General features: G+C 41.5%; 1 protein-coding gene across 6 annotated transcripts in view; it reads right to left on the bottom strand.

The window, feature by feature from the left end:
• Nucleotides 1-25,795, bottom strand: part of SEL1L2 (SEL1L2 adaptor subunit of SYVN1 ubiquitin ligase) — a 73,411-nt gene that overhangs the window by 47,200 nt on the left and 416 nt on the right. For 5 of the 6 annotated variants that reach the window (XM_073339557.1, XM_073339562.1, XM_073339560.1 and 2 more), the window contains exon 2: nt 8,986-9,035. The exons of the other annotated variant lie outside the window; for it this stretch is intronic. In XM_073339557.1, coding sequence (XP_073195658.1) covers nt 8,986-9,035 — 50 coding nt within the window. The remainder of the gene's footprint in view (nt 1-8,985; nt 9,036-25,795) is intronic. 6 annotated transcript variants of the gene reach the window in all.

The following is a 25,795-nucleotide window of genomic DNA, read 5'->3' as shown; positions in this document are numbered from 1 at the left end:
AGAGACTACTATAACATGAAATATATGGAAGATTGCGGGTAAACAGAGCAGGAGACATACTATTTTGCCCCAAGGAGTTCAGTTACAAATTTAATTAATGCATTATTTTTTTAACGAGCGTCATCAGCATGGAAGCATGTCCTCTGGAATGGTGGCCGAAGCATGAAGGGGCATACAAATGTTTAGCGAATCTGGCATGTAACTACCTTACAATGCTGGCTATAAAAGTGCCATGCGAACGCCTGTTCTCACTTTCAGGTGACATTGTAAGTAAGAATTGGGCAGCATTATCTCCTGTAAATGTAAACAAACTTGCTTGTCTTAGTGATTTGCTGAATAAGAAGTAGGACTGAGTGGACTTGTAGGCTCTAAAGTTTTACATTGTTTTGTTTTTGAGTGCAGTTATGTAACAAAAAAATCTACATTTGTTAGTTGCACTTTCACGACAAAAATATTGCATGATGGTACTTGTGTGAGGTGAATTGAAAAATATTTCTTTTGTTTATGGTTTTTACAGTGCAAATATTTTTAATAAAAATAATAATATAAAGTGAACACTGTACACTTTGTATTGTGTTGTAATTTAAATCAATATCTTTTTAAAAAGTAGAAAAACATCCATAAATATTTAATAAATTTCAATTTGTATTCTATTGTTTAACAATGCGATTAATCGCGATTAATTTTTTTGAGTTAATTGCGTGAGTTAACTGCAATTAATCAACAACCATAGCATATATCAATTGTTTGGGTTAAAGTCTACATGACAAACATTGTACCAAGTTGCTTTTCAGGTTAAGTAAAACTACAGATGCCCAAATTCATAGCAGCAAATTTTGTGATCACCAATAGGGTGCATAGTCAATGTATTTATTGATGGTTCCTTAATAAAAAAGGATCATTATCATTTCCCAAAGCTTTTCAGACGACAGTTCAGTAAGTGTTGTTGGGGTTCTGTTTTATAATAATGAGACGCTTAATAACACTTGCTGTTGGTAACAATCAGTTCAAATGTCTTTAGCACTTACAAAATCCAAGTTTTACTTCCCAGAATACATTTAATTCCTCAAAACGTTGTACAAGAAGAAACAGTATTTGTCCTGGGTGAAGGTACAAGGGATACCATTCCCCTGGGGTCAGAGGCCTGCAGCTGGCTGGCTAATTAGCCCATTGGAAAAAGACCTGCAAACTTAATTAGCTGATCCTCATAAAAGGAGGAGCAGGAAATGGAAAGGTAGCTGTGACACCTGCCAGAAGCTGGAATAACTGCTTGAGGTGTGGCTCCAAGAAACAGATGGCTAAAAGGGAGACTGGGGAAAGTCTTTTTATCACAAAGGCTCTGAGGTAAAAGCCAGGAACTTTTGGGTTGATGAATTTGTGGGGTGGTGGACAGACTTGGGGAAAGGGACTTAATCCCTACAGACTCCGAAGGTAGAGGCTGTGAAACTTTGGTCCTGTATTTGTTAAGAAGGCTGAAATAAAACCTACAGAAAATTAATCTGGCTGGAAACTACCTTCCCTGGATTCTGTGAGAGAGGGCAAAGCAGAATTTCTCCAGGGAGGGAGTGGGCTTAGCTCACACAAGCCTGTGCCCAGCCAGAGGAGGGCACTATAAGGGAGGCTCCAATCCTTTACACCCAGTAAACCATTAACTCTTCCTTTAGGTATTCTCTTCACTTTTAGTCTCCATTTTTTCTTGGTTTGTTTCTGGATATTCAATCTCTAAGGACCTGATTTTTGCACAAATTTATGCATGTGCTTATTTTTACACACTGTGAGTAGTCCTACTGAAGTCAATGTGGGAGGTTAAACATTTATACAGTATTTGCAGGATTGGGGTCAAAATTAGGTTCTCTCTTAATAAGACACTATCAATGTCTTTTCATGTACTTTAAAACATTTAATAAAGTTGTTAATATAATGGCTGCAGTTGTAATTTATCATTCTACCAAAATGATGCAAACATACAAATCACATTTTAGAATTCTCCACCTTGTGTCTTGGGTTTTTTTTTTTGTCCCACATTAATGTTCAGTAATATCTTAATGAAACTTTATCATCTTTTCACAAAGTAAATGAACGTTTGTTTTAAATTGTGTGTGTGTAACCCAAACCTACTCTGTCTGGTGGCTAGGCCACATACAGAAGTACATGAGCTAGCTACAGCCTTGGCTAACAGACCAAGGTCTTTTAGCTCAGGCAGTAGAAGCTCATGGTTTTTAGATTCAGAGATCCCCACTACCATGTACTTGTTGTTCCTGGGGGAATTCTGCATGACTGTGTGCACACACAATTCATGTCTGGTGCAGAACCTTTTTTCCCCAGAGAAAATACATTCTGCCCCAGAAATGCTGCAGTTGTGCCTTTTGCCCACCAGAGGCTGCTGTGGTGCCATAAGTCAGCAGCATACTTCTCCCACCCACACCCAACAACCTTCCAGGCTCCTTCCCACTTCCTCAGCTCCTCCATTACCCCTGACTCCCCCAAGCCATTGCACTGCTTCTGAGAGGTGCAGGAAATATATTTCTGTCTTGCAATTTAAATTACTCAAGTTCTGTATTAATCTGCCTATTTGTGGTTTAAAAACAAATTGTCTGTAACAATAAAGACATACTTGCTGACAGGTATTTTGAAATAAACTACCAAAATAATTGAAACTGGCATGATTACACTGTGTTACATTGACAAATAAAATATACAGAATTTTGAAGAATTTTTAATTTTTTTTGGTGCAGAAATCCTCCAGGAGTAACTTGTCAGAGCAAACACTGTTTCTGTGAAGCATCTAACATCCTTGTGAGCACTATAAAATAATCAAAGAAATTCTGAATATAGTACAAAAGCAGTGTGTTTAAAAATAAAAATCAGTTTTGTTCCAGACGCCTTGAAGCCAAATTATGCCTACTTGAAGGTACTAGCAAGTGTCTGATTTAAACTGATATACATTCTCAGTGATTCAAAAGAAGTTTGAGTTCAAGTTTATGTGGAAGCTTCTTCCTGATGGCAGAAACTTCAGCTCAGCATGAGTGAGGCCCATGCTCTCATAAGCAATCCACCTTAGGAAAAGTTTACAAGGATACAGTGCACTGCCTGAGGCCATATAGATTGGTAGATCGGTGCTACTGCAATCGACGGGTCTGAAGACCAGCTGAGTCAATGGCAGAGCACTCTCCCATCAACTGCAGTACAGGCAGTCCTCAACTTTGTTGATGATTGAGTTATGATGAACAGCACTTCTAGACTGACACCCTGATTCAACTTACAACTATAGGTTTTGAGTTTACAAAGCTTGGTTCCGCAGTGGAGTAGATTGCAGGTTCAACTTACGACGCAATTGTAAGGAACCAATTGTGTTGTAAATCTGAAGACTGTCTGTACTCCAGCTCCCCGAGAAGAGTAATGGGAGTTGGTGGAAGAGCGTCTCCCATTGACACAGCGGAGTGCAAAAAACCACAGTAAGTCGAACTAAGCTACATCGACTTGAGTTACATTATTCACACTACTGAAGTAGCGTAACTTAGGTCAACTTACCGCGGTAGTGTAGACACAGTCAGTTCCTAGCATCCTGCCTACAATTATCGTAGAGACAGGGTAAGTTAGGTAATATCTTTTGAAAGCTTGTCTCTAACCAGCAGAAGTTGGTCCAATAAAAAATATTACCTCCCTTAACTTGTCTCCCTAATATCATAGGACTAACATGGCTACAACAGCTCTACCTCTACATATACATCCATTCAGGTTAGGCCTTTCCCTGTATGCTTGATATTAAAAGGTCCTAAAGATCCTGCTTGGATTGAATTAAAACTTTATAACACCCACCTAATTTTTGCTTTGATACAGTACCTGTATTATGGTATTGCCCACCATGAAAATGACTTGTCTAAATGTCTGGCTGCTTGCATAGTCTAGTGTAGAACTGTGCTGAGATAAGCCAGGAATTTCCATTCTCTGGGAATAACTGATACCAAAGCCTTCTAATTCAGGATTTTCCTTGTTTTTCTCCTTTCTCAGTGAAACTTGCTATTTAATAATAATGATCTGAGACAGGAAAAATTTAGCTGGACTAGGGGCTGGAATTTTCCCACCCTTTTAACTGAATTTAATTCTTTTAAAATACTTCCACCAAAGTGACTAAAATCTATCTAATCTTGACAATATTACATTTAAATAATTTGTTCTCTACAGCCTGAGAATCTTGTTCATGCATATATATCTTTTACCTCCAGGTGAAATTATACTTGCATGAGATGGTTGAGTTGCAGCACTTTCTATTTTCTCTGGAAGGTTTTTTTCATATTTTGAATATGAAACATTACTAGATCATCTCTTCTTAAGCTTGCGTAAGTCTATTAAAACCAATTTTGCTGTAGGCAGTAAACCAGCCCTAAGCTGAAAGAATAGCTGTGACCCTTTGGAAAGATGCAAAGAATTTATTAGGAGAAGCATTGTGTCCTCTTAGCAATGCCATAGTAAATTTATCTTTTTGTTCACTCACATGTCTAACATGCATCATCATCAAATGGCAAAAGCTAATGGAATTGCACTCTGCTGTTCCATATTTTACAGAAACTATTTCAAAGAGGCAAGATTATGTAAACTTACTACAGTACTGAAATGAACACTAAAGTCACACAGTTAGAATAATCAAAATTAGGTTTCTGATATGCCATTAATTTAGTAGTTGTGCAGCTTATAAATGTTATAATACATTTTTTGACACTAGATTAAGCTGTGCATTCTTGCAGAAGAATAGGAACAGAAAATACTATATATATTCAAAAAAACCGATGTTGGCTATTGTTGAATGTGAATTTTACCTGCTACATCTAGATGTGACATACAGGGTTGAGGACTGCTGTAGAGCTGTTCTGTCAGCTCTACATTGATTGAGGAATCTTATGACACTTGGAGTTGTCCCTAGGGGGCTATTACGATCCTCTTTATGCAAGCAGAGCAGAATAGAGGGGCAGAGGTCACAGAGAATTGGGCTCAATACAGTTTTACATAGCTAACTTCTGCTTGTCCAAATAGCTGGTTCCTGTTGGTACAAAACACTCATCAGGGAGAAGCTATTCCATTAAATGTCACACAGTTCCTTTCACTGATATTGTTTGATTAAAGCCATTAATTCAAGAGGATGGAGATTCTAAAAGAAATACTGGATTAACATATCTTTTTGGGACAGGAAAAGGTACTTGAAATGCAATAGGGTTTTGTTAACAAATGGAGGCTACCAAATGGAAATTACCACCATTTACTAGCTACAAGATGACATCCCCAAAAAATTATTGGAGGCTTTGAACTTGACGGGTCAGATTTTCAGCTGCTATAAACCAGTGTAGCTTCATGGACTTCAAAGTCTCTAGAAAGCTACAAGGGAAGAGTTAGACCAGGGGTGGGCAATAATTTTTGCAGGGGGGCCACTCCACGCATTTTGGCAAGTTGTCACAGGCCATACATTTCTACTATATTAATGGAGGGGGTGTGGGGTCTGGGAGTTGGGGTGCAGGAGGGAGCTCTGGGCTGGTGCAGAGTGTTGGGGTGCAGAAGGGGGTAAAGGCTCTGGGAAGGAGTTTGGTACAGGAGTGGGGTTCCAGGCTGGGGTAGGGGATTGGGGTGCAGGAGGAGGTGCAGGGTCTGGGAGGGAGTGTGGGTGCAGGAAGGCATTCTGACCTGGGGCAGGGGATTGGGGTGTGGGAGGGGGTGCAGGCTTTGGCTGGGAGGTGCTCACTATAGGTGGCGGCAGGCCGGAGGCGCAGCAAAGCTCACGCAGGTTGCCTGCATGCCATGGACCCATGTTGCTCCTGGAAGCGGCTGCAGCCAGCTGCTGCTGGCACATATCTGTGCACCTCTTGGGGTCTCTGTGCACTGCCCACAAGCACCGCCCTTGCAGCTCTCATTGGCCAGTTTCCAAAGGGAGCTGTGAGGACAGTGCTGGAGGCAGGGACAAAACACAGAGCTGCCTCCCTCACTCCCTGCCAGGGGCACGCAGAGATGTGCCAGTAGCAGCCAGCTGCTTCTGGGAGTGGCTTGGGGCCATGGCAGAAAGGCAGCCTGCCTGAATTCCCTACTGCTCCGTGGTACTTTTAGTGGCCCAGAGATTGTGAGGGGCAGCCAAAGAGCCTGGTGGCCTGGACAGAAATGTTAGATGGGCCGGATCCAGCCCACAGGCTGTATTTTTCCCACCCCTGAGTTAGACAGTTGTCTTGTAACCAATATGTGCTGGCTAACCTGGTAAAAAGGAGCCACAAAGCAGCCACAGTGCCCCTTCATGATACTCTTAGTAAAGAGACCTGTTTAGGTAGGTGCAGAGCTTCTCCACACCCTCCCAAGAAACCCCAAGTCAGAAAGCTTGTTAAGGTGTAAGGAGGCATGTTAAAGGTGTTCTGTCATGGCTCAGCACACAAGAGAAAACTAGAGTTTCAGAGTAGCAGCCGTGTTAGTCTGTATCCACAAAAAGAAAAGGAGTATTTGTGGCACCTTAGACACTAACAAATTTATTTGAGCATAAGGTTTCTTGAGCTACAGCTCACTTCATCAGATGCATGCAGTGGGAAGATTTTATATACACAGAGAACATGAAACAATGGGTGTTACCATACACACAGTAACAAGAGTGATCAGGTAGGGTGAGCTATTACCAACAGGAGAGGGGGAAAAAACACTTTTGAAGTGATAATCAAGGTGGGCCATTTCCGGCAGTTGACAAGAGCATCTGAGGAAGGTGTGGGGGGGGTGGGAGGGAAGGATAGAAATAAACATGGGGAAATAGTTCTACTTCATGTAATGACAAATCCTCATCTTTATTCAAGCCTAATGTAATGGTGTACAGTTTGCAAATTAATTCCAATTCAGCAGTCTCTGGTTGGAGTCTATTTTTGAAGTGTGTTTTTTTTTTTTTTTTGTTGAATTGCCACTTTTAGGTCTGTAATCGAGTGACCAGAGAGGCTGAAGTGTTCTCCAACTGATTTTTTGAATGTTATAATTCTTGACATCTGATTTGTGTCCATTTATTCTTTTACGTAGAGACTGGCCAGTTTGGCCAATGTACATGGCAGAGGGGCACTGCTGGCACATGATGGCATATATCATATTGGTAGATGTACAGGTGAATGAGCCTCTGATAGGGTGGCTGATGTGATTAGGCCCTATGGATTCTAATCTCTCCCAGAGCTGAAAAATGGCTAAAAGAATTTTGCTGAAATGTTCCAAAGTGTTCACTTCTAGACAGAAACTAGGCATAGAAATTATCAACTAATAAAATAAGAGATTGACACTTGACTTCAGAAACATAAATTATAATGGAAATTGTTTTGCAATCTTAGTTATGACAACCTACTATAAGAATCTTTAAAAAAAATTTAGGATGCAGAGTTCAAATGCAGAATTCTGGTACTGTTTCATAAATTGTAAGAGTCTCCCATGTTGAACATAATATTTCTCTTGCTGCTGTTTGTCTTAATGTTTACCAATCCAGAAATCAGTTTTATTTCTCAAATGTATTCTAAGCAACGTCCACAGAAAAAGCTGAATTATTTAATAAATGAACATTACTTTCAGACTGATCTTCAGATAAGAAATAAGTATATTGCTTCACTTGAAGAATGGCTACAAAAGCAAATATGATTCAGTATAAAATAGACAAGTCTTTAACAGAAAAAGATTAAAATTGAAAGGAGGTTTATGAAAATATTTCTCTCTGTAACAAAACCATAAGCACAATACAGTTTCTTCCAAATAACTTTTTATTTCAAGTAAAAATATCAAAATTCAACTAGATTTCTGCACAAAATGGGCTAACATTTCAAGAAGTGCACTAATAAAAAACTTATCCAGGCAAATTTAATAAACATATTTTACACATACCACAGCTGCAGCTTTAAACTCATAATTGATCACATTTGGTAAGTATCTGCCAATTATGGGTGCTTCAGTTTTGGGAAGTCCAATCTCAGATTGCTAGAGTCAGATCTGGTACCCATTGAAATCAGTAGGATCCTTTCCATTGACTTCAGTGGGCACTGAATCAGGAAACTAGAACCTGACTGTCAGAAGTGCTGAGTACTCACTTCATTTTAGTGGGGGATGCAGATGTTCAGCAAATCAAGCTCAAGGTGCCTTCATATTGGACCTCAAATCTGAGAAATCCAAAATCAGTGGCCACTTTTCAAAATTTGTTTGCATATCCTCATCCTAGAACAACCCTACATGGGTTTCAGGGATCCCCCCCCCCCATCACTGGTATAAGACTAGTGCAGGGGTAGGCAACCTGCAGCACGCGAGCTGATTTTTAGTGACAGTCACACTGCCCGGGTCCTGGCCAAATTTTAATTTAATTTTAAATGAAGCTTCTTAAACATTTTAAAAACCTTATTTACTTTACATACAACAATAGTTTAGTTCTCTATTATTGACTTATAGAAAGAGCTTCTAAAAACATTAAAATGTATTACTGGCACGCAAAAACTTAAATTAGAGTGAACAAATGAAGACTCAGCACACTGCTTCTGAAAGGTTGCGGACCCCTGGACTAGTGCAGGGAAAGGCTTTCCGATCTTGAAAGCATTTGCACTAGTCCTTCAAGTGTTTCTACACTTAGCATGTTGCAAGACATCAGACCTTAAAGTTGTATGATTCTGATTACTATCTAGCTTCTTCCCCACTTTAGGTGCACCATTAATGTAGTAGCAAAATGGGGATCTCCAACTATCTCATGATAGAATGCTTTCTAAATCTAATGTTTTCTGAGATGTTGGGCTTAAACATTCGCTCTAGTATTTCAGTGCTGTTCTGTCAGTGGTCTACGACAGAACACAGTGAGTCCCTGGCCTCAGACTAGTGTAAATTCCTTATTTAAAACATTTTACATTGATTAAAAGAATAATAGACAATGTCCATATTTCATGATGACTACACAGCATAGTCTGCTTGGGAGGAAAACCCCCAAGCAATCAACCCACAAACTCCATCTTGAGACGTACTTACCTGTTTTGAAACATTTTTTTCCTTATGGTTTTCAAAACTTTTTTCTGTTTCTGAAAATAACAAAAGCCATCAGAACATCTATTTTTTATTATTTTAATTTCTGATCAAACAGAATGTACTCTTACATATAGAGACACATTTTGTTATTCTTTTAACTGAGTCTTTGCAGATAATTCTAACATACCAGTATCTCAGTAGGGTCCTAGTTAGATTATATGGACGTCAGAGATGAAATTCAACTGTGCATGCACACCACAGACCCCTTATACAGAGCTTCAGTTACAAAGGCTTCCAGGCTTGGTGCAGGGACTACTGTAGGGGCTGGAGGAGATCACCTTTACTACAGGTTAGGAGGTAAATTTAAGTGTAGTGTAATTCTGCAGGACTCCGTGACAGCTCTTCCAGCTTCTGGGCTGAAATAATGGATGTCACCTCTGCAGCTCCCTACATGAGTAAGCATGAACTGAATTGCCTCTCTGTGGTTAGCCTGCAGTGCTACCACCTGCAAATAACCTGAAAAACAATCATGTCACTATTTCAGTAATGTTGAAAAAATCCTGTATTTTCTTTAGAAGGAAAACTGTCTGACCTTTACATTTATAATATGGTTCTATCAGGAATGGGTCCCCATTGTGATACTCTCTAGAAACAGATAGGATAGGGGAAGAAAGGAAAAGTGTAAAGGTGATAGTGTTATAAGAGAACTGGATTTGATAAAACCCACAGCCATCTTGTGCACTTAGCCCCCATAAGCTGGAAATGAGAGAACCACAGTGTCAGGAGAAACCTGGCCTTGGCTCAGACAGAACTAACAGCTGTAAACTACAGTTTTACTAACTAAGATAGATAAAGTGAAAGGGCAGATTCAGGAGAAGCGGTGGGGAGTGTGGAAAACTGATCTTTATTCTGGGTGCTAGTGTTTGTATGATTTTTCTGAGGTTACTTTGCTTAGAAGAAGAATGAATTATTATTAGCTATTGCTAGGGAAATTTAGTCTAGTAGGGGTTATGCGTTATATGCTCTGTTCTGAGAAAATCTATAGAAATTATGAGTTTGCTTTGGAGAAGCTTGAAAAATTTTTTTTTTTTTTAAAAACAACAAGGAGTCACTGACAAACTCCCCAGCAGCTAGGAGAGAGGCTGGCCACCGAAACCCTGCTGCTGTCGTTTGATACCACCTCAGACTTGGGGTAACTCTTTTTGTGGAGTCCTAAGACTATTTCCATTTTAGATGTATGCCTTGTAACCAATAAAAACAAGGATTTTTTGAATGGAAGCACTCTTGTGTGTACCAATAATTTATTAGACAAGAGGTGCTGTGTCCCCCAACTGATTTATTTCCTGACACCGCCTGGAAAACCAAGATTAATTACCACAGCTTTGGGTTCAGATAACCCTAGGTGGTAATAGGATCACAAAAAGAAAAGGAGTACTTGTCGCACCTTAGAGACTAACAAATTTGTTAGTTTTCTTTTTGCAAATACAGACTAGCGCGGCTGCTACTCTGAAATAGGATCACAGTTACATACCAATACACAATTTATTGGATCTGAATTTAATTTTTTTTGAATCTGTAAATGACTTCACTGTCCCAAAACGTAGGTAATATTATTTATCTGAGGTATTTTTGAAAAATAACTGAAAACATGGTTCATTCCCATTTACACTGCAAGACTGATCTGCGGACAAGGTCTCCTAAGCAGCAGAAATTAAAGTCTGTAGGTGGGACCTTAGAGTCTGAAAACTTACTCACTGACATTAATGGTAGGTGTTTGATAAAAGCTAAGTAAATGCAGTTTAGCACCTAAACTAGAAAATACAATTAATCTTCTTAACGGAAAGATAAGCCTCTTACACTTCTCCCTGGAAAAAAATCTTTAATTATTCCATCCTTACTGAATTGATGCTTTATTCCCCTATTTGCTAGTGTGGCTAGAAATGGGCATTTTAGCTAAGTGTAATTTGTGGTATTGGATATATGACTTACTATAAAGATGCCATTTTATGTTAAGATACATGAGCAAATATACCAACAAATTTTTCTTTGTCTGGCAGGTGAATTATTATAATTTGATGGACCAAAAATTTGCCTGACAAAATGGATTAAAACCAATGAAGCTAAGGGAATGATTTCCTTTTTTTTATCCTTCAGTTACAAAAGTCAACCAACTAAACTTGTAATTACCTGCCTAAAGGTTTATTTTATTTGCCCAAGACAAGCAAACTAGCAAATTATACATTTAACAGCAGAATAAATGATCAAAGGGATGTAACTAACTAATGCTCAATACCGTTTGCCACAAGGCATAATTTCATTACATGAAAACTGCACCCAGCAGTTTGAAAGTTCAAAAGGTAAAATGCAGTTCTCAGCATAAATAAAGTGGTGGGGGAGGAGGGAAGTACATTAAGTTTTAAATTAATATTGGCATATTTGAAGGTAGCCGTGTTACTAAAAGCTAATATTGTGACACTAGCAGTGTCAAACCCCAAACGGAGCAAATGTAAACTGGTTTTCCAACATGATAGAAATACTGGTTAAACAGTCAGAAGTAAATATCTTATGCTTGCTATTTAAGAGCACAGTTCTACATCGGAATCCTTTAGCATGGACTTTGCGCCTGCACAGAGTCCCATGGAAATCAATAGGCCTCTACATGAACCCAGGGATCACAGAAGCAGATCTTGATTCCGAATTTGGGTCAAAAAGACTTCATTAAAATATTAATTACTTTTATTATTATTTAAACAAGTTGTAAACTGATTTAAATGTTTGCATATCTCTTTTACAGTGCTAGTGTCACAAATTAAAACTTTTCTTTATAGAATCAGAACCAATAACTTTAATTATATGCTTCAAACTTTCAAAATTCTGGGCTAAGCAAAAAAGCTGTAACTTTCTTTTAAATTAGGGCAAAATTGGAGGAAGTAATCTGAAATTTCTGTCTTTGAATAGGTACTGTCAACAACTGAAAGTTAAAACTAAATGTTCAGTTACATTGGATAATATAAATCCTTGTGTGTGGCTAAAAAAAACTATAAAAACTAGTTGATAGTATCTAATTGGAATCATGTCTTTACCTTACAATTTGGGTGTTAAATTGTGATGCACACAAATGCAAGGGGGAAAATAGGGCACTACAGTCATTTATCATGCAGCATAAAACTAACAGCTTTCTTCCTTTTTGTAGCATTTAATACAAATTTAACAGATTTAATTACAGATTTAATATTAAATGTAGAATTCTACACAACTCATTTAGCATATAACTTTTGGAATTAACAAACTTTTACAGGGAATCTGTACTTCAGAAGCATACTATTTTAACATGTTTTTATGGTGGCAGCTTCTAGTAATACTTTGACTGAGAAATGAATTTCTCTTTAAACATTGACAACTTTCTTGCAAAAAAGATGGTTTATTTATCTGTATTGTAACTGTTGCTCTTTGAGAAATATTCAGCTCAGGCATGCAGGCACCCAGCAAACTGAAGCCAGAGAACTTTACTTAGCAGTATCTGTCAAAGCATTACCCACCCTTTTTGGCCCTTGCTGCCCTTACATAGCCATGGGAGGGACTACAGCGCCACAACACCCCTCAGTTCCTTCGCACTGGAACCCATGGCTGGAGGCTCAGAGGATGGATCGTGGACTGCATGTCTGCACCCACATCTCAAAGAACAGCAGTTACAATCCAGGTAAGTAATTCAACTGAATTGCTCATGTCAGAGAAAGACCTTCAAATTTAGAGACTTGTAGGGGCCCCAATGAACTCCATTTTTTGAGTTGGAGTCAATGCTGACTTTGCTTTGTTCAAAATCTACTTCAGTCAATGCAAGAAGTCCACAGTGAAGTGGACATGACGGGGGATTTGTTCCTCAGATCTGCCAATCATCTATGTAGGGGAAGACATGAATTCCCCTCTGTCTGAAATAAGCCACTACCAGTCATGCATTTGGTAAAGATGCATGGGGTGAGTGACAGGTCAAAGGAGAGCACTGTGTACTGATAGTGTTGACTGGCAACAAGGAATCTCAGAAATTTTCTGTAGCCTGCGAAAACAACCATACAGAAATAGGCATCCTGAAGATTGAGAACAGCAGATGAGTTGTGATTTGACAGGGAAAGAATAGTAGCCAGGGTAACAATGTGGAATCTCATATACTTGATAGATTTGTTGAGACTGTGGAAATCAAGGATAGGTCTTACCTCTCCCCTGGACTTGGGGATCAGGAGGTACTAAGAGTAGAATCCCCTTCCCCCAATGAAAAGGAGGAACTTCCTCTGTAGTTCCCAGAGCACACAAAGTCTGGACCTGCTGAAGAAGCAGTGCTCTGTGAGAAGCATCCCTGAAAAGAGATGGGGTAGTGGGATGGGAGGGCAGGATGGAAAGAAACTGTATAGCATAACATGATTCCACAGTCCTTCGAACCCATCTGTCTGTAGTTCTTTCCCAAGCACTGTAGAAGCAAAACTGCCTGTCCCCAAATTGAGACTTGGTTGAAATGTTTACAATTGGCATGTTGCTCTTGATATGAAAGACCAATATGCTGCCTCCCCAAAGATGGACTATAGGCTGGTTGGGTAAAACTAGACCCAGAAGATCTTCTCTGTGATTTCTCCTTTTCTGGAGAAGCATTGCTGCCTAGCATGGTAGAATGACTAGCAAAAGTATTGCTGAGATCAATGCTGCTGGTGGTGTTGCTGACCCACAAAATAATATCTTTGTGGCCTGGGTGTAAACCCCCAAAGATGGTAAAGGATCTCAGGAGTCCTTAAAAATGTAACGTTGTCACATATCCACAGGTCTGGTGTTCTCGCATGGCTCTGGAACAGTGTCTGAAAGGACCCCTTTAGAGTGTTAACCCCCTTATGGTCCTGTTCTTTCACTGGAGTAAGCCCCTTGGCTTCACTGCCTCCTAGGTACAAACTTTGGAGCATTCAGCACCCATTTCACACTTAAATTGGCCACCTGAGGGAGACTTGTACACCCAACGGGAGCAATGCACCGTCAACCTCTTTAGACTGGAGTGACTCTCAGACAGTGTTGTAAAAACAGAAGGGTTTATTAGATGTCTGGAACACAGCATCAAGAATAGAAAGCTATAACATAGTCCACCTGGGTCAGTCCTGAGCCCAGAGCCCCCTCTTTGTCTCCAGTCCTGAAGAGAATCTTGCTTCCAGAAACCCATACTATATCACATCCAAAGGGCCCCTCCTCCATCCTTTGTTCTGATTCCCAAGATAAACGGGTCACCTGGTCATCCTCCTTAGCTTTTTCCCCCCCCCCTCTCCCCCCCCCCTCCTGCTGGCCAAAACGGGCTGGTTTCCTGGAGAGGGATTGGCAGTCTAGGTAGTTAGTTGCTAGGCACTAAATGTCTGGGCCATTGTCTTTTGGGTTTGTCATGGGCATGAAGCCTCAGACAGCCAGGTGTCAATCACCTGGATCACTACAAAAAATAAACCACCCTTTCCAACCACCTAGATAACCATGCAGGACATAAGGGAAACTGAGGTACACACAGTATTAATACAAAATATTAGGAAAAAATCCCCCTTTGTCCAAAAAGTCTCATCAGTTTTCTCGGGGGGAACTACCATCAAATGGTAAGCACTCTATGGCCTGAACTTCCGAAGCTATGCTGGAGTTCTGTAGCCATAAGGCCCTTCTCCTCATCACAGGTGAAGCTGTAAGTCTGAACAAAGCACTTGTCATGTCCAGTGCTGACTGTGTTTATATTTTAAAAAAAAAAAGTCTTGGCCACCCAATGGTCCTCTGCAATAAATGCCTGAAATTCTTCCCTGGAAGTGCTGAAAACGTTATGTCACAATTTACAAAGTCCTATTTAAACAATAATGTTTGCTGGTTGGTAATGCACACTTGCCCTGAGGCAGTTGAATATACTGCCTCCCTTGCTCCCATCAGATGTCTCCTTTTAGACTTTAGGAGTAGACTTATACCTCCCCGTGCCACACTCTCATTTGCCACAGTCACAACCAGGGAATTAAAAGGTACCTAACATCATATGAGGACATAATATCTCTTGTCGGTATGCTTATCAACACTAGAGTATTCCACAGAGATTTGGCAGGTTCCAATATCACTTCATTTATAGGGAGAGTGATTCTCTCAGGAGCTGAGGATCGAAGAATATCCACTAACGTATAGGCAGGGTTAAGACTTTTGTCACTGGTATGTTTAGTGAATGTCAAGGACAGGTTGTCGAGGTTCTTTCCCCACTCTGAACTCTAGGGTACAGATGTGGGGACCTGCATGAAAACCCCCCTGAGCTTATTTTTACCAGCTTAGGTTAAAACTTTCCCAACGTACAAACTATTTTACCTTTTACCCTTGGACTTTTTTTTTTTTTGCCACCTCCAAGCGTCTAACAAATATATAACAGGGAAAGAGCCTGCTTGGAAATGTCTTCCTTCCCCCCCCCCCCCCAAAATCCTCCCCAAACCCTACACCCTCTTTCCTGGGGAAGGCTTGATAAAAATCCTCACCAATTTGCATAGGTGAACACAGACCCAAACCCTTGGATCTTAAGAACAACAAAAAAGCAATTAGGTTCTTAAAAGAAGAATTTTAATTGAAGAAAAAGTAAAAGAATCCCCTCTGTAAAATCAGGATGGTAAATACCTTACAGGGTAATCGGATTCAATACATAGAGAATCCCTCGAGGCAAAATCTTAAGTTACAAAAAGACACAAAAACAGGAATATACATTCCATTCAGCACAACTTATTCTAACGCATACCTAGCTAGATTACTTACTAAGTTCTAAGATTCCATTCCTTTTCTGTTCCTGGCAAAAAACACACAGAGAACCTTTGTTTCTCCCCCCCCCCCTCCAGCTTTGAAAGTCTCTTGTCTCCTCATTGGTCATTTTGGTCAGGTGCCAGCGAGGTTATCCTAGCTTCTTAACCCTTTACAGGTGAAAGGGTTTTTCCTCTGGCCAGGAGGGATTTTAAAGGTGTTTAATAAAAAGTTTCCACTAACTTTCGGTGCCCAATATAATACATCTAGGACCTGATTTTTCAGGGTACTTGTATGTTCAAGGCACAGCTCCACAGAGTTCAGTTACAGCTGTGAATGCTCAGCATTGCAAATCAAGTCCTAGGTCTCAAGCTGGGCATGCAGAAAACGAGGAACACTTAATTAGTGACCATTTATCAGCTGGAAACTCTTCCCCCTGTGGGAAAGTGTACTCAGTGATAGAAAAAGAATTCTTGGCTGCCAAATGGGCAATCAAGAGCCTGTGGTACTACTACCTCCTAGGAAACAAGTTCACACTAGTTACTGATCTTGTTCCCTTATGTTGGCTGAATGTGATGAAAGAAACAAACCAGACATGAGATGTTGCTACAACCATATACCTTTCAGATACAGCACTGAGCAGGAACCTTGCCTCACAACACCATTTTTTCTGTCCAGGGAGGTAGCCTATGCTAGCCAAGGTAGGGCTTCAGTCTTGTGAGGAAGATATGTAATGGGGTCCACCAACCCCCATATTGAACATAGAAGGGGGAGGAGAGTCCCTCCTGTTTACAAGCAAGCAGCTTGGAGCTTCCAGTCGTGGAGGCAGGCACCCACTGCTGCAACCAATAAAAGAAATAGAGCCTGCTGTAAGGCAAGAGTGCAGAGAAGGAAGGGGAGGCAGAAAGGCCTGGGTAGCAAGGTGCTGAAAACCCTGCACCAGGCTGCCTCCAAACATCTAGGCAACTGGAAAAGATGACAAGCCTAGGAACTGAGGGGCTGACAGGCTCAAAGGAAGGTGAGGCTCCAAACACGGACCTCACCGGGAACAAACTAAGGGGCACAAGTCAGATGATGCTGAGGCCCCTTGTCATGGCTGTAACAGTCAGCAACCATGGAGAACAATAATATATAGAGAGATTTTGATAGGTGCTAACTGATTACTATACTTTTAATTATAGATGCAGATTTTAAAGGAAACCATCAACTTGAATCTAGTTAGATTAAAAAGAACATGAGTTAAAAGTATTTTCAGGTACTACACTTGAGTCTCATAGCCAATTTCAGTGTTGTTTTTTGTTTGTTATTTTCAAAATGTTTTTCTCTTCCCTGCTGCTGGGTGGAAATATTCACAAAGGAAATTTTGTGCAAAGTACTGTCAAATACACAGAATAAAGAAACTGAAAATGTTAGTTTAAAATGCCCCCATGTAGGAAAGAAAGGATGAGCCAAATAGTCTGTAGCAAAATTACTAAAATTGTGCAATTAGATCCCACAGGCATTAAAGTAATTTTTCTTCAGGGGGGGAAAAAAAGGTAAACATCTGTAGAAGTTGAAAAACACATGATGTACTGGCTGCATGCAGATGTAACAGCAATCAGGATTTTAAAAGCTGCAAATCTGGATACTGTGTGCTTAATGTAATTTGAGCATTAAAATTTATGTTGGCATAGAGAAATCTTGTTTTGTTACAATATGGTTGAAGTTAACCTGTGAATACTCCCTTCCAACATCTTGTATCAAACCAGTATTTTTAAAGAAAAAAATATCAGTGAGTCTGATCTGATCAAGGATACTTCTGTACAGACATGTAGCACTATAAGTATTAAGTGGAGCACTTGTGAAAGGCAATGATGTGCTTGTCCACCATAAGCTAGACCTCAAGAAAAACTACAAATATTCTGTATTTGGGTATTCCTAAATTGATTGACATTGAGGACCTATCAGTTAAAGATTCAACTTTTAGTTTTGATTGCAAATGACCTGTTTTAAACATTCTGCAGGCGTATTGTATATTAAACAACCTCCCCCCCCAAACCCAACAAACAAACTTCTCTTACACTAACTAGAACGATTACAGTGTCTGATCCAAAGCCCTATGAAAGTCAGTATTCCATAGACTTTGGTCAGCTCTGCAGCAGGCCCACAGTCATTTTTGCAACTTTTTATAACAAAGACTTGATAATGAGAGCCGTCTGGAGATTAAAAAGTAATCAGTATGGGGGGGGGGGAGGGTGGAATCCATTTTTCATTATATCTCTAAAATAAGTCATAAATTAACAGAGTAAGTTATTAGCTTGATCATGCGATTTTTTTTCTCTGCATTTTAAGACCTCAGTATTATTTTCTGTTACACTTGTTTAATTGAAGATAGTGTATTTTTATTAGGATAATGCAGTCTTTTGTTACTGTAACAGTGTAATAATAAAAACCAGAATTTGCTACATGTAGCCAAAGAAATTTGATTCAGATTTTGCAACGTGATACATTTTTGCTCCCTATCAATATCTTGTCAAGCTTTTTCAACATGTCTGAGTTTTAGTTTTTAAAGACATTTTGCACATTTTTTCACACATGCAAATTATTCATTTTATACCTCTTACAGAGATGTCCAATTTTTTCCTGCACTTAAGTATCTCATAATGCTCATTTTTGAAGAATTTATAACAGGACTTGATACCATTAAAATATTTTCTTTGTGATTTATTTCTGCATTTTTGCTTCTTAGACTACGTTTGCAGTTTAAAAGTAAATGGGGAAAATAAAGATTATCACAACATTCAACAATTTTTGGATGAATTATTTAAAAAGAGGAAAAGTCCAAATTCGCTAAATTGTTCATCACCTTTTAGGTTGTTCAAGACTGACGGAATGTTTCACTATCGAGAAGCCTGATCATGTAAAAACTTATGCAAATGAGTAATTTTGCTCAAATGAGTAAAGTTACTTATATGCATATAAGTGTTTGTAGGATTAGACCTAAATATATGTATTTGACAGATATGCATTCTCATTTTAAAGTGACAGTGTCAAATAGTTTTTGTCCTAAAATGTAGGTTTTATTTATAAATTTTATTTTGGTAATTAAGATACTAACCCTTCAACTGAGTCTGCATGTATAGCCCCCTTGACTTCCATGGAGCTCTACACAAGCATCCACCTTTACCCATCTCATTGTGGGATCAAAATTATTGGCCTTGATCATCCAGTGTGATCCATGAAGGTGGAACCTTACGCCCAAGCACAGTACAAATGAAGTAAGTTGGGCTCTCTATGGATGCAGAGGTTTATCTAGGCAGTTTTAATTGAGGTGTTGTTTTTGCTTTACTGTTATAAAAGTAATTGAAACACAATTTTTGGTGTGTTTAGATTTAAATATTTCTCTGCAGTGGTTGCAACCTAAGCAGGCCGCACTGTTAAGTATAGGTACTAGAAAGTGAAACTGATCTGAAAGTAACTACAAACTGTATAAACAATGAGGAGTACTTGTGGCACCTTAGAGACTAACAAATTTATTTGGGCATAAGCTTTTGTGGGCTAAAACCCACTTCATCAGATGCATGGAGTGGAAAATACAGTAGGAGGATATATAACAGTACATGAAAAGAAGGGAGTTGCCATACCAAATTGGGGGTCTGTTCTAATGAGACAATTCAATTAAAGTGGGCTATTATCAACAGGACGAAAAACCACTTTTGTAATGGTAATCAGGGTGGCTCATTTCAAACAGTTGACCAGATTACCACTACAAAAGTGGTTTTTCATCCTGTTGATAATAGCCCACTTTAATTGAATTGTCTCATTAGAACTGACCCCCCCACTTTGGTAAGGCAACTCGTATCTTTTCATATACTGCTATATCTATCCTTACTGTATTTTCCTCTCCATGCATCTGATGAAGTGGGTTTTAGCCCACGAAAGCTTATGCCCACATAAATTTGTTAGTCTCTAAGGTGCCCACAAGTATTCCTCGTTGTTTTTGCTGATTCAGACTAACATGGCTACCACTCTGAAACCTACAAACTGTATGTTTCACTTAATCTACTGCACCCAAGATGGGAAACTGAGAGTAAACACAACTTATGTACAACCTACTTATTATGGCTAAATTACATTTTTCAAAATTATTTCTGAGGTAGAGGTTAAAATCAGTATTTTAAAATAACAAATTTCCCTACTACTATAATAACACAACAGATTGACTGACCGAAATATTTTTTAAAACTACATTATATAGCCTGCTTCTTAGTTGTTTTGTGTTTTTATTTCTCTCAGCTTGGAAAGTCAGGTAGAAATTTTCACTTTTTTCTTCACATACTTTATACTCATATTTTGTCTTATGAACTAATACAATGCTGCAATGGGGGGTTGCAAATGGTACAGGGGAGTGAGTGTGTGTGTGTGTATTTAAGTTTACAGTCCAGTGTGGGGTTTAAATTAAAAAAATTCTCAGTTTTAGATCATGATTAAAAATTTTTAAAATCTAAAAGTTGGGTCCAAGGTGCCCAGCCACAACGAGCAAGGATTTTATTTTAAAATATGAAATAACTGCACTTGTTCCAAACACCAAAATCTTAATTGTGTAATAACAAAACTTTAAATTTGACATTGCTCAAACTAATTTGTAACCTACAATCTGTGCAATGCAGTGCAAAGAGGGTAATAGTTGTACGTCTTGCTTTTTTCCCCAATGACATACTGATTTCTGAAGTCAGAAGTCACAAAGGGAAGCGGCTCTAACAGAGGATTAGGTTGGATTATGTGTAACGTGCTAATGCAAGATTATAATGTCCCATAATAATAATATACTGCTACAACTGACATTCTATTGTTTTGCAGTGGCTGCAAAGGGTTTGGTAGGACAAATTCTGAAGTGGTGCCTAACCATCCAAGAATGATGCCACCATTATTACTAAAGTGATGACAGTGAAATAAACTTAAACTACTAATCTCGCAAATTTTAATTACCAGTAATGATGACACAGCCCTGGTCTACACTAGGACTTTAGGTCGAATTTAGCAGCGTTAAATCGATGTAAACCTGCACCCGTCCACACAATGAAGCCCTTTATTTCGACTTAAAGGGCTCTTAAAATCGATTTCCTTACTCCACTCCTGACAAGTGGATTAGCGCTTAAATCGACGTTGCCGGCTCGAATGTGGGGTACTGTGGACACAATTCGATGGTATTGGCCTCCGGGAGCTATCCCAGAGTGCTCCATTATGACCGCTCTGGACAGCACTCTCAACTCAGTTGCACTGGCCAGGTAGACAGGAAAAGAACCGCGAACTTTTGAATCTCATTTCCTGTTTGGCCAGCGTGGCAAGCTGCAGGTGACCATGCAGAGCTCATCAGCACAGGTGACCATGATGGAGTCCCAGAATCGCAAAAGAGCTCCAGCATGGACCGAACGGGAGGTACGGGATCTGATCGCTGTTTGGGGAGAGGAATCCGTGCTATCAGAACTCCGTTCCAGTTTTCGAAATGCCAAAACCTTTGTGAAAATCTCCCAGGGCATGAAGGACAGAGGCCATAACAGGGACCCGAAGCAGTGCCGCGTGAAACTGAAGGAGCTGAGGCAAGCCTACCAGAAAACCAGAGAGGCGAACAGCCGCTCTGGGTCAGAGCCCCAAACATGCCGTTTCTATGATGAGCTGCATGCCATTTTAGGGGGTTCAGCCACCACTACCCCAGCTGTGTTGTTTGACTCCTTCAATGGAGATGGAGGCAATACGGAAGCAGGTTTTGGGGACGAAGAAGATGAGGAGGAGGAGGTTGTAGATAGCTCACATTAAGCAAGCGGAGAAACCGGTTTTCCCGACAGCCAGGAACTGTTTCTCACCCTAGACCTGGAGCCAGTACCCCCCGAACACACCCAAGGCTGCCTCCTGGACCCAGCAGGCGGAGAAGGGACCTCTGGTGAGTGTACCTTTTAAAATGCTATACATGGTTTAAAAGCAAGCATGTGAAAGGATTACTTTGCCCTGGCATTTGCGGTTCTCCTAGATGTAGTCCTAAAGCCTTTGCAAAAGGTTTCTGGGGAGGGCAGCCTTATTGCGTCCTTCATGGTAGGACACTTTACCACTCCAGGCCAGTAACACGTACTCAGGAATCACTGTAGAACAAAGCATTGCAGTGTATGTTTGCTGGCATTCAAACAACATCCGTTCTTTATCTCTCTGTGTTATCCTCAGGAGAGTGAGATATAATTCATGGTCACCTGGTTGAAATAGAGTGCTTTTCTTCAGGGGACACTCAGAGGAGCCCATTCCTGCTGGGCTGTTGGCCTGTGGCTAAACAGAAATGTTCCCCGCTGTTAGCCACAGGGAGGGGGGAAGGTTGAGGGGGTAGTCACGCAGTGGGAGGAGGCAAAATGCGACCTTGTAACGAAAGCACATGTGCTATGTATGTAATGTTAACAGCAAGGTTTACCCTGAAAGAGTGTAGCGACTGTTTTATAAAATGTGTCTTTTTAAATACCGCTGTCCCTTTTTTTTTCTCCACCAGCTGCATGTGTTTCAATGATCACAGGATCTTCTCCTTCCCAGAGGCTAGTGAAGCTTAGAAAGAAAAAAAAACGCACTCGCGATGAAATGTTCTCCGAGCTCATGCTGTCCTCCCACACTGACAGAGCACAGACGAATGCGTGGAGGCAAATCATGTCAGAGTGCAGGAAAGCACAAAATGACCGGGAGGAGAGGTGGCGGGCTGAAGAGAGTAAGTGGCGGGCTGAAGACAGGGCTGAAGCTCAAATGTGGCGGCAGCGTGATGAGAGGAGGCAGGATTCAATGCTGAGGCTGCTGCAGGACCAAACCAGTATGCTCCAGTGTATGGTTGAGCTGCAGCAAAGGCAGCTGGAGCACAGACTGCCACTGCAGCCCCTCTGTAACCAACCGCCCTCCTCCCCAAGTTCCATAGCCTCCACACCCAGACGCCCAAGAATGCGGTGGGGGGGGCCTCCGGCCAACCAGCCACTCCACCACAGAGGATTGCCCCAAAAAAAAGAAGGCTGGCATTCAATAAATTTTAAAGTTGTAAACTTTTAAAGTGCTGTGTGGCATTTTCCTTCCCTCCTCCACCACCCCTCCTGGGCTACCTTGGTAGTCATCCCCCTATTTGTGTAATTGAATAAAGAATGCATGACTGTGAAGCAACAATGACTTTATTGCCTCTGCAAGCGGTGATTGAAGGGAGGAGGGGCGGGTGGTTAGCTTACAGGGAAGTAGAGTGAACCAAGGGGCGGGGGCTTTCATCAAGGAGAAACAAAGAGAACTTTCACACCATAGCCTGGCCAGTCATGAAACTGGTTTTCAAAGCTTCTCTGATGCGTACCGCGCCCTCCTGTGCTCTTCTAACCGCCCTGGTGTCTGGCTGTGCGTAACCAGCAGCCAGGCGATTTGCCTCAACCTCCCACCCCGCCATAAACGTCTCCCCCTTACTCTCACAGATATTGTGGAGCACACAGCAAGCAGTAATAACAGTGGGAATATTGGTTTCGCTGAGGTCTAAGCGAGTCAGTAAACTGCACCAGCGCGCCTTTAAACGTCCAAATGCACATTCTACCAACATTCTGCACTTGCTCAGCCTGTAGTTGAACAGCTCCTGACTACTGTCCAGGCTGCCTGTGTACGGCTTCATGAGCCATGGCATTAAGGGGTAGGCTGGGTCCCCAAGGATACATATAGGCATTTCAACATCCCCAACAGTTATTTTCTGGTCTGGGAATAAAGTCACTTCCTGCAGCTTTTGAAACAGACCAGAGTTCCTGAAGATGCGAGCGTCCTACACCTTTCCCGGCCATCCCACGTTGATGTTGGTGAAACATCCCTTGTGATCCACCAGAGCTTGCAGCACTATCGAAAAGTACCCCTTGCGGTTTATGTACTCGGCGGCTTGGTGCTCCGGTGCCAAGATAGGGATATGGGTTCCGTCTATAGCCCCACCACAGTTAGGGAATCCCATTGCAGCAAAGCCATCCACTATGACCTGCACATTTCCCAGGGTCACTACCCTTGATATCAGCAGATCTTTGATTGCGTGGGCTACTTGCATCACAGTAGATTTGCCCACTCCAAATTGATTCCCAACTGACCGGTAGCTGTCTGGCGTTGCAAGCTTCCACAGGGCTATCGCCACTCGCTTCTCAACTGTGAGGGCTGCTCTCATCTTGGTATTCATGCGCTTCAGGGCAGGGGAAAGCAAGTCACAAAGTTCCATGAAAGTGCCCTTACGCATGCGAAAGTTTCGCAGCCACTGGGAATCGTCCCAGACCTGCAACACTATGCGGTCCCACCAGTCTGTGCTTGTTTCCCAAGCCCAGAATCGGTGTTCCACAGCATGAACCTGCCCCATTAGCACCATGATGCATGCATTGGCAGGGCCCATGCTTTCAGAGAAATCTGTGTCCATGTCCTGATCACTCACGTGACCGCGCTGACGTCGCCTCCTCGCCCGGTATCGCTTTGCCAGGTTCTGGTGCTGCATATACTGCTGGATAATGCGTGTGGTGTTTAATGTGCTCCTAATTGCCCAAGTGAGCTGAGTGGCCTCCATGCTTGCCTTGGTATGGCGTCCGCACAGAAAAAAGGCGCGGAACGATTGTCTGCCGTTGCTCTGACGGAGGGAGGGGCGACTGACGACACGGCTTACAGGGTTGGCTTCAGGGAGCTAAAATCAACAAAGGGGGTGCCTGTACATCAAGGAGTATTTCAGGCAGGACTGCACAGAGGGTTCCAATAAGAAATGGTGCACCTAAGTTATCGTTCTTATTGGAACAAGGAGGTTAGCCTGGCCTCTGATTGATACATGGCTAGATTTACCTCGCTGCAGCTTCTCTGTGAGTGACTGCAGTGTGATCTAGAGGAATGAGTCCCCTAGACAGGGGAGGAGGCAAATGAGTACAAAACAAATCTGGTCTATTTCTTGTTCTGACCCACTCCATCTGTCTTTTACATCTTTGGCTGGCAGCAGACAGTGCAGAAGGACTGCATGCCATCCACATCTCATGGCTGCTCGGCAGAAGATGGTACAGTACGACTGCTAGCCATCTTCATCTCTTGCCTGTCTGGCAGAAGATGGTACAGTACGACTGCTAGCAGTCCGTATCGCCTGCCCGCTCACCATAAGACGGTTCAATAGGACTGACTGCAGGACTAAAGAGAATGACCTGGTCAAGTCACTCCAAATTTAGTCCCTGCGCCCATGTCTGCCCAGGCGCTCCCAGCTGACGTGGCCAGGAGCACCTCGGACATGACGTTGACGGCTACCAGTAGTACTGTACCGTCTGCTGCCACAAGGCAAGGGGTTGCTGCTACTGTGTAGCAAAGCTGTACCGCGTCTGCCAGCACCCAGGAGACATAGGGTGACAGTTACCTGAGCGGGCTCCATGCTTGCCGTGGTATGGCGTCTGCACAGGTAACTCAGGAAAAAAGGCGCGAAATGATTGTCTGCCCTTGCTTTCATGGAGGTAGGGAGGGAACGGGGGCCTGACGATACGTACCCAGAACCACCCGCGACAATGTTTTAGCCCCATCAGGCATTGGGATCTCAACCCAGAATTCCAATGGGCAGCGGAGACTGCGGGAACTGTGGGATAGCTACCCACAGTGCAACGCTCCGGAAGTCGACGCTTGCCTCGGTACTGTGGAAGCGCTCCGCCGAGTTAATGCACTTAATGCACTTAGAGCATTTTCTGTGGGGACACACACACTCGAATATATAAAACCGATTTCTAAAAAACCGACTTCTATAAATTCGACCTTGTTCCGTAGTGTAGACATACCCACAGGGTCGGAAACTACAGTCCCCGTGCACAAGAACCAGAAATCTAACCAACCACGAAGTGTATTTTCAAACTCGAAATTTTCAAAAGTGATGGTAGGTGCCCAACGGGAGAGAAGAGGCTTGATTTTTCACAAGGGCTGAACAGTAGGTGCCCTCAGGAAAACCAAACCCTTGAGTGGTGCCGGAGGTTGGGCACCCAGGTGTGAGGCACCAACAATCATGAGTCATTTTGGAAGTGCCTACTTGTTTTCGCACATCAAGTCGCTT

This window comes from Lepidochelys kempii, chromosome 3 (assembly GCF_965140265.1).
Source record: "Lepidochelys kempii isolate rLepKem1 chromosome 3, rLepKem1.hap2, whole genome shotgun sequence".
NCBI lineage: Eukaryota > Metazoa > Chordata > Testudines > Cheloniidae > Lepidochelys > Lepidochelys kempii.
Note: the sequence above shows the minus strand (reverse complement) of the source record. Positions and strands in the feature narration are given on the sequence as shown.